General features: G+C 40.1%; 1 protein-coding gene across 1 annotated transcript; it reads right to left on the bottom strand.

The window, feature by feature from the left end:
• Positions 1 to 1,440: 1,440 nt before the first annotated feature.
• Positions 1,441 to 8,529, bottom strand: LOC128427284 (glucagon receptor). Its single transcript, XM_053414370.1, has 14 exons — positions 8,478 to 8,529; positions 7,682 to 7,775; positions 7,398 to 7,501; positions 7,083 to 7,193; positions 6,703 to 6,824; positions 6,033 to 6,139; positions 5,392 to 5,548; positions 4,364 to 4,523; positions 3,715 to 3,775; positions 3,523 to 3,592; positions 3,271 to 3,362; positions 2,437 to 2,575; positions 2,256 to 2,297; positions 1,441 to 1,512 (listed from the first exon to the last, which is right to left on the bottom strand). Exons 1-14 carry the CDS (start codon positions 8,527 to 8,529, stop codon positions 1,441 to 1,443), a joined length of 1,383 nt encoding a protein of 460 aa, XP_053270345.1.
• Positions 8,530 to 10,032: the final 1,503 nt, after the last annotated feature.

Here is a 10,032-nt window from a genome sequence, read left to right as displayed (position 1 = left end):
TCCCATCGTGTCCTTACGTCTTGCCACTGGTGAAATACGCAAAAGAGTGGAAGTTGGTGTCTCTCTGTATGGGGCATCTGAGTTAGATAAGAAGGTCCCTAAGCTTAGATACTACAATGTTCTCTAGGTTGGCCCTTTATCTATAACCTGGGTACTGCTTAGACAGAGACGGGAGTGTCTTCGGAATTAAACAGGCATTCATATTCTCCTGTACAGATATAATATACAATATACATTATATACATAATATTCCTCAACACTCATCAGCATCTTAACATAATCACAATAAACCACATATATTATTTAAATGTACAGTGAACGCAAGAGTGTGTTCAGTCTAGGGTTGCAAAATTCCGGGAATATTCAAAGTTGGAAACTTTCCATGACAATTAACGGGAATTAATGGGAATAAACTGGAAATTGTCTGGGTAATTTATACTAACTGTATTTACCTTATCATATACAGACATAAATATAAACATTTTTTTGTCATATAGGCTGATTTGAGCCCTGAGGAAACTTTGGGCACTTGACTATATGCTTCTGCATCTTTGTGTCATTCTTAACATAGGTCTTTGCAAATGTCTCCACACATGAGATAGTGCACGTGGCAATGTTCTGTAGAATAAGATGAGAAAAAAGCTTGTAAAAAACACTAATGCAATGCCAGAGATATAAATAGTTGGCCGTTGACAATTGGAATCGTCTTTAAAAATATTTTACAATTGATGGATAAATGAATAAAAATGGGCTAGATGGACAGATGAACAATCCTCAATCAGCATGCTAATATATTTTCCCAAGTAATATCATCGAAACTTACCTGACTAGTCCTGCACACTACAGCATACCTCAATAGCCCTGCTGTAGTGTGCAGGATGCTGGGATTATCTGCACATGTGATGGAGAAATGCACAGTGGAGGGTTGAAATTCAACGTGTTCCAAACATCTTTAAAATAGAGTTTTGAATGATGCTTTTATTGCTCATCGTTTAATTTGCGTATATTTTTTTCTTTTTCAAAATTCCCAAAATTCCTGAGCTTAATATTCCCATGGAAAGTTTCCGGAAAGTTTCCGGAAATTGTCCGCCCCTTTGCAACCCTAGTTCAGTCTGATATTGTATCTACAACATTTGGGAGTAACTCCACAGGATCCTGAAGGTGAATGAGAAAGGACCCCTGCATGGCCAGAGACGACTGTCCAGTCCCCTCATGGTTACTGCGCTGAAGGATGTTTTCTCTGTCCACCACCGATGGATAGTGCAGCAGAGATGCATCGGGTTGTGGGGACGCTGGCTGAATTTCCTGCCCCGAGATTAACAAACAGTCGGGGGTGGGTGAAGAATCAGGCATTGCCCTCATCATTATGGCAGAGGACCTGTTGCGCTCTGGCCCCGCGGCGATGGATAAAGTATCATCTCGAGTGTCGAGCCCGTCTAGTCACTTCTCACAGCACGAACTCTTGGCCTGTATCCTCCAGTTGTGTAACTTCCTTCTCAGCTCCGTCCTCACCTGCATCCACAGACATTTCAGAGCGAGTGTGACATTTTGTGACATTTTCCCATCTGATGCGTGAATAGGTAATGGAAACGTGAGCTTCATTCACTGCGGTTTTGATCAATGAGCCACCTCAAAAAAATGAAAGGTAAATAAGCAAATCTATATAAAAACAATATTTCCCCTCCACCAAGGAGGTTATGATTTCGTCAGACTTTTTGTTAGCGGACAAATTTCCTCAAAATCTGGTGGAAGGATGCAGTATAAGTCAGGGAAAAATCGGTTACATTTTGGTGTGGATCTGGGGGCAGATCAAGGAATACATTTTTCTCTCTTTAAATTCATGGGATGTGTTTTTTTGACACTTACATTGATTCTGCGGGGAATAATTCATGGTTCTTAATTAGAAAAAATTTAAGGGGAATAGTGGGCCTTGGTGAAGGTATGCGGTCTGCTGAGTGCCAGTAAGTCTCTTTATTTAAATGCATCCCTAAATGATCCTACCAACTGAAAACCTTAATCTGACAACACTTCTGTGTTCTCCTAGGAAGATTAATTAAAATCGATTAATATTATGCATTATTTACAATATTTAAAAGGATTTTATCCTAACTTTACACTTATGAATTCATGTATCCCTATCTCTCAAAGACAGGGACAATACTGCTAATCTCTAATCAGTGGCTTACCTTATATTTAAGTTATTTATATGAAAATTAAATGAGATGAATGAGATTAAATTATCTGAAGCAACAAACCTCTTTATTGACATAGCAGTAGAGCACAGCCACCAGAAAACCCTGCAAAAAGGGAGGATTTTGAGAAACGTCTCGTTCAGTAACATGTCCAACATTCTTCATCCATAAAAACTTAAGATGATGTCTCCAATGTAATTTCAAGCAATTATTATTATTACTATTATTGTCCAACTGTACCCACCTGAAATGAATTAAGGAAAAGGGTGTAGAAAACCTTGGTGTAGCGCAGAACTCCTGACGTCTGCTCATCTGTGGCAAAAATGAATATGATCTCATGAATCCCGAACAGGGGAATGAGGGTGAGAGTTGCCTTGGCGAGCCTGAAGGGACAAATCAAACAGCATTTGTCTAAACAGTATATATATATATATATATATATATATATACACACACAGGCACATATAAAATGACTCCTCCTGCCAAAATTCATCACTGCATTTGACAACCAGTCATTACTCGAACAAATATAATCCATCTACTAATTCCACAAACTTATGTCTGTATCTATGTGGAATGTACATACAAACCGTTCATCTGATCAGCTTGGCATATGTGTTGTTCATTAAAAGAACAAACTGTGACAGAGTTGAACATTTCTTCTTCTCTGTTTTTGGATAAACTACAGCAGCGTTTGAAAATGTCCTGTTTGATAATTTCTCTTTAAAGTAAAAGCACAGTGTTCATTTTGATGCTGTAATACTTGGTATCGAGCTAGATAACTATCCAATTATTTTAAAAGGTTTAGCTGATAATTTAACTGGAGTGTCTTTGAATATGTGCACTCAACCATGAGGGTTCAAACCCAGAACAGCAAGAATGTACAATTTGTCTTAAAAAGGCCAAACCGCAGAGGCTCCATGTAAGTGCTTTACTAAGCTCTGAAAAAATATTGACTTGTGAGAAAAAAATAACACGGGTCAAGTAAATCATTTAAACATATTATTACACTATATTTATTACATGTGAACAGGGCACAACAAGAGTATATCATAATGAAAAATATGAGACTACTGACCGAAGTTTGAAATCAGGGTATCCAGTCTGGTTGCTGGCTCGTAATTTGGAAAAAATGACCTTCAGGATCTTCATGAAAATCAGAAAGTTGATCTGTTCATCAGAAAATGCAAAAGGGGAATTGTTTTTATCATCTGCTGCAAAAGATATTGTTATTTACTGTCATAAACATGAAGCAGAGGAGTGCATCATGTCAGAAAACAAGAGATTCAGTAAAAATAGGGAGTAGATTATTAGCACAGGTGATTCTTACAAGTGAGGCTAAAAGAATGGGGAAACGAATGATCCACCAGTAGCCCATGTTCTCATTGAGAGCCCAGCACCTGGAAAAAAAACAACAGATCATCACCCAATTGTCTTATGAGGATCAACAGGGGCAAGAGGTCTGAAGAAATCAGGCACATGGAGATGCTGCACACACACGCACACACACACACGCACTTACTCTTTGTTCTCTTTCAAGAGCTTCATCACCACCCAGGGAACCACAAATAGAAGCGGTGTTCCTAAGATGAAGAGAGCAACGAGTGCAAGTGTCAGGGCTGAGCACACTTCACAATAAGAAGTTTCAGACATAAACAACAATGATTGAATGAATTACAGTGTTTCAATGTTTCCATGGCACCCATCTATATATGTGGGCGGCTGTGGCTGAGGGGTAGAGTGGTCGTCCTCCAACCTGAAGGTCGGCAGTTCGATCCCCAGTCTGACCCATCTGCTTGGGAAGATGCTGAACCCTGAATGACCCGCTTAGAATAACAAAGTGCTGCGAATAGATGCACTGTACGAATGTGTGTGTGAATTGGTGAATGTAAAACTGTACTGTAAAGCGCTTTGAGTGGTCATAAAGACTAGAAAAGCGCTATATAAATACAAAACCATTTACCATATAAAAAAAAACTGTGTTTAAAGTGCCTGCTTTACCGCCAAAGAACCTTATTACAGTTTCTACTATTCCAACATGTCTACTTTTTAATTATGAGATGCTCCATACCTCTTTTTTGGTGTTATTGGAAATTGCGTTTTAAAGCTAACAGGTCGCAGAATAACTCGTCGCTGTTTGTTAATCTGGACACACAGAGAATGGAACTCACCCCAGCCAAGTAGGATGTAACGCAAATAATTGCTGTTGTCCATGAAAACTGATGCTATAAGTACAGAGTACAGATAAATGGCCTCTCCGAAGAACCAAAAGTGATTGGCCAGGACACAGTACTGCATCATCACCTGGGCTATGCGGCAGCCAATAGCAGCCTGGAGGGAAAGGACACATAAAAAGCGACATTACTGTAGAAGTCGAATGTTTTTTTTTTTTTTTTTTTTATAAATGTGTTTATTATTTTCCAGAATGAAAAAGGAACACAGGACAAACAAAAATGAAAAGGATAAGAAAAAAAAGACCCACCCCAAACTAACAGGATCAGCACATCCTAGTAAAGAATTAACAGAAGCCACAGTCATGACAATAAATTAAACATACAAATTTACAAAAGACTACACAAAGTGAAGAGTAAACTAGCAGATACACACAGCAGGCGTTTCACAATGATCCATACTTTAGTCCTTTCCTTGAAACAGTTGCAGTACAGGGTCCCACATCCTATCAAATATGTCTCCCCTGTCTTCATTATGAAGTCTCAGTCGCTCCAGGTGAAGCATATTTGCCATTTCTCTCAACCACTGATCGTACGTGGGTGCAATGTCAGACTTCCACCCACGAAGAATTATCTTCTTCGCGATCACAGTTCCAAATAGGATAGCTTTTTTCTCATATTTATTGGCAGAAGACCAAGGGGTGGTTGCCCCGAGAATGGCTACAAATGGATCCGGCTCCCAACATTTCCCATAAGCCGTAGAGAAGCAGTGAAAAATACTTTTCCAGTATGTGTACAGTTTGCTGCATAACCAAAAAGAATGCGTTAAGTTACCAGACATAGACTTGCATCTGTTACAAATGGGTGAAACATCAGGAAAGAAACTGTGCAGTTTTTCTCTGGAATAATAGAGCCTATGCACCGTCTTAAGTCGAATGTTTGAATTGACCTAATTGAAGTAACTGAATGTGTCGGCTCCAAATATGATACGCCCGCAGAGGACATTGAGTGTTTAGCTACAGACCGACCTGGTGGCTGAGCATCTCTCTCACGTCGGTCTGCTTCATGATTTCTCGTCCCCAGTGGCGGTCTATCATGGTGTCCTTAACGATGACGGACACGGCTCGCAGGATGAAGGAGAGGAAAAGGTTCGCGTGGATGTAATTCCTGAAGCAATGCAGTTTCCTGTCAGGGGATACGAACAATGGATAAATATAATGGCTTTGTATGGATGTCTTTTTTTTCCAGTTAATTGTAGTCTAAATCGCACCGAACTCGAGAGTGCAGTGAATCCAATGAGATAAACGGTTTTCCGGATTTGTGTTCCACATTCAGACAGTCATCTTTCAGAAATTTCTCAAATTAGTAAATTAGAATAATTATATGATGAAAAACACCTATTATGCATTTAATTCTGCAGCTGTTTGATCACAATTTAATCCCTAAACCCTTCCGCTGCATCACTATTCGATATTTGCTGAGTAATAGAATTGTCTGTAGCTGCTTCAGCACCTGGTTTTTTATAATCGCAGAGCCTCTTGGCAGCTCAGGTGTTTGTGTTAAGAATTAAACTCGCAGCTTGTAAGTATTATTAGAGCAGGAAATGAGTCAAGTGTTGCAAGGTGTGTGTGAGAGCAGAAGCGAATCCACTCGTGTTAAGACAACTCACCTGAAGCTCAGAAGAATGATAAGAGCTGTGATGAGCGTGAAGAGGGACAGGGAATAGCCGACAGTGTACAGATTCCTGAAGTTCACCATCAGTTGTTTGAACCACAGCTGTCAATACAAATCAACGCAGGTCAACATTGGGACGTCAGATCACAGAAAATAACTTCACTACTATACCATATATAGTAAGGGTATAGTATACAGTATACATAAGAGTTTTTAGGATAAACAGACTATTATTTAATTCAAATCATGTTGTAAATCCACCATAAACAATTATATTTGGACATTAAATAATACTAATAAAAATGATATTTAATATATACTAATATAAAATGCAGATAAATCCAAAGTGATGCCCGTCCGGGATTTTAAAGCCCTGGAATTAGCTTTTTATTGAATATGTCTCCATCACTTCACTAATGGTTGAGTTCAACTTTGAATGACTCCCTATGAATACAGGTTGGGGCCTTGTGTGTCTATACAAAATGTACAAATTCAAACATGTTTATCCCTCTTTTGCCTCCAAACTCATTCTATACCAGCTACTTCAGAGTTTGCTGTTTTCCGTTGAGATGTGTTGACCTGCATCCCCTTTGACATGAATGATACAAATGCTCACAGTGGCCTCAAGTTAACTGTCTAGCTGGTGACATTTTGGTTCGCCGCACCTCCTGAGACACGACCTCCTTCTCCTCCTCACACTGGGACTTGTCTCTCCACACCTGCCCGCTGTCATCTCTCTCCCAGTGGCCGTCAGAGCCGCATCTCCGACGCACGGCTCCCTGCGACACTGGAGGAGAAGCAGTCGGTCGGTGCAATGTTATGTCAGTCATTACCCGCTTATTTCTAATTAGGGTCACGGGGGGTTGAAGCCAATCACAGCATGTGCAGGGCAGGATGACAGGAGGACAGGAGGACAGGTGAAAAGACTGTAATGGTTATTGACTGGTTATGGTTCCAGCACGTAGGGAGAGGAAACGTTGAAAAAGGATGTGCTTGATTTTCAGTTTGTCTATTCTGTCAAAGACTCATTCAAAGTGTGACTTACCTTGGTCATACCAGGGCAAGTAGTAAGGACAGGAGATGTTGACTGCAGAGCCAGCAGGACTATCTGGCCAGCAGGCGTATATGTCAAATGTCCTGTTACAGAAGGAGCCCACTAAAAAAGAATAATAAGGACAGGAAGAATGAGACGAATACCAAACTAATGCTCCACAGCAATAAAGCCACGGATCTTCCTTTGTGATGTTATTTTAAATGGCATTTTGACATTTTCCTAGTTTCCTTTTCCCTTTCTGGTTTGATCTCCTGTCATATTCCCCTTTACGCGATGAGTCAGTAATCAAACAAGGTTTATTCATACCTTGAGGCAACGGCTCATTTAATATCATGTTCACGCAGTCTTCTTTGTACTGGACCCACTTCCGATAAGTTTCCTCCAGGATTTTTCCGCAGGACATCTCAAACAGTAAAGACAAAAAGACACTTAAGGAAAACGTCCCTTCACTTTCAAGTCAAACATTTTACAAAGCCTTCCTTAGAGAAATTCCTGCTGATAAAAAGTTCTGCAGTTGAGTTACTTTATGAGTCAACCTTGCTGATACTTTCTGTGAAAAAGAAAAGCAGTAGAAGTAATCAAATCTAACCTTTGACAGTAGCAGAAATATCAGGTAGGTCAATGCCATCATGTCTCGTGTCCTGTCCGTCACTGCAGGCGACCTTGGTCCTTGTCGGAAAAAGACTGAGAGGTGGAAGAAGAATAGAACAGCAGAAAGAGAACATGGTTGTTCCCAGGATTTAAAAAAGGTTGTGAGTCACTTGATTATAGCTTCAACTGTTCAAAGGACCACAAAGGGCTCCTGCAGCACAAATGTGAGAACATCCCTGTTGTGTCCGACTCTTCACTTACCTCATATATATATATATATATATATATATATATATATATACTGTATAGTCAACATTATCACGTATAGATTTGTTTCTCAGGCTCTCTGCCTTGAATGTACATTCTGCACCAACGAAACAGGTTGCACTCAGGCAAATGTTATGACTGATGTGATTGGACGAGGTTTGGCGAGGATCTTGCCTGTTCCGCTCAACCCGGTACCCCCTCTGGATATTTGTAAGATTTCCTTCTGAATACACCAATTCCAAAAACGTGTTAGAGGGATGACTGCTGCATCAACATGTAAACTGACCTCAAAACCATATACATAATATGCTTTTTTCAAATTCTAGTGGAGGTAAGGATTGTCATATTCTCACGAAAAAGCTTTCCCTCATTTTTGTCCCCATTGTATGTCAATAAAAATTATCTTTAACTACGTGACAGAGAGGATTTTAAATCGTTTTTTTCATTTTGTCCCATTTGTCAAAGGAAATGAAATAGTTTAGGTTTGTCACTGTGGCCTATTATGGTGCCGTGTCACACCAGCTTAACCCGAGGACACATTGCTAATGAGGGCGAGCTCAGAGGGGCCCCACGCTACCATCATCTGCAGGGGTCCCACTCCTTTCAACAGACTGATTGGATTTTCCTCTCCTTGTTGGTGGCATTTGACAGTCGTCCCCTAAGGCGGCCCAAGGAATGAGACCACATCGGGGTGACTTCCTTATGCATCAAGGAGCTGCCTCCACAGTGAAGCTCTCCCCACTCCGTTAGACATGATGGCATCAAGTAAAATGACTCTTTACAGCTATTATACAGTATGTCATTATCACAAGCCACTGGTGTCCTTCTAATTTCCTTTTCAACGCTCTTAGGCTAACTATCTCACATTGGATTTAAAATTCAAAATTGAGGGATATCAAGATCTTCCTCCGGGGCCAACTAAATTCCTTCATCCTCAACTGGACCAGACTTTCTGCAGCACTGACTAGATGCTGTGCAGACACACTATAGATCTGTCTATGCAGGACTTAGGTTGTCCCAGCTGAAGACGACAACTTCCATTCATCTGGTATGATCAGCGAGCTGCGGGCCGCTGATTCTCAAGTGCGGGTAATCAGACCTGGGTTGACTAGACCAGCAGCAAGTTCTAATCACAGCTGTTGTGGGACGCTGACCACACACTGTGGCCTCCTAGGGGCTCCATGCAGGGTGACATCTCAATGTGGCTCTTCAATTCAAACATTTCCTTGAGTGGTTTTCACCATAGAGTGTTATTTCACTTCAAGGCGGTTTCAATTATGTTCTATTCTATTCTATTCTAACGGTGGCCTTCTGGCACGGCATTGCCTGAGTCATCATAGATTATAAGTGAGAGGCAAACAACATGAACGGATCGAGGACAGCGTGACGGAGAATCTACAACAGCAATAAGCACCTGAAGGGACTTTGAAAGCCTATGTAGCAAACACAAGTCCCACCATCCCGATTGCAACAGAAAGTGGTATGCAGTTACAGACAATTTTCCCCACTCCAAGGCATTTTCTGCACAACCTTTCAAAAATGAAAACAAATTATTTTTCAGGAGTATTTTCTCTAATTCATATGATAATTTACACTTGGGAAAATCAAGCTTTAAGAAGTAATCACAGTCATGAAAAGTTTGGTTAAAATATATTCAAAAGATTATAATTCAATAACCCGAATGGCTTTTAAAAAGCATCTGGTCCAATTACTTGTTGGTTATTAAAACATCAGGCCAAATTACTTACTGTCTAACACTGGCACATTTACATTAATGTGGAGCAATGTGTGTTGTCTTTATAAATACAAACGACACCGTTTTTTACAATGTCTATAACTTTGCTTTTTCTGTGTGTGCGTCACATAGTGGAGAGCAGCAAGAAGCAACATAAACCAAGGGTTAAAAAAAACAGACAAATAAGTTAAACGAAATTATTCATAAGAGATGGAGCAGTAACATGTTATGACATTGATAAAACTGAATAAATGACAGCAAATCAAACACCACAGAAACCTTTCAGAAAGAGGATGCATAATATTTAAAACACATTTTATAATGTATTAAGTTGAAAGCCCAACTCCT

This window comes from Pleuronectes platessa, chromosome 21, assembly GCF_947347685.1.
Source record: "Pleuronectes platessa chromosome 21, fPlePla1.1, whole genome shotgun sequence".
Classification (NCBI taxonomy): domain Eukaryota; kingdom Metazoa; phylum Chordata; class Actinopteri; order Pleuronectiformes; family Pleuronectidae; genus Pleuronectes; species Pleuronectes platessa.
The sequence above is the reverse complement of the archived record's forward strand: the minus strand, read 5'-3'. Positions and strand labels throughout refer to the sequence as shown.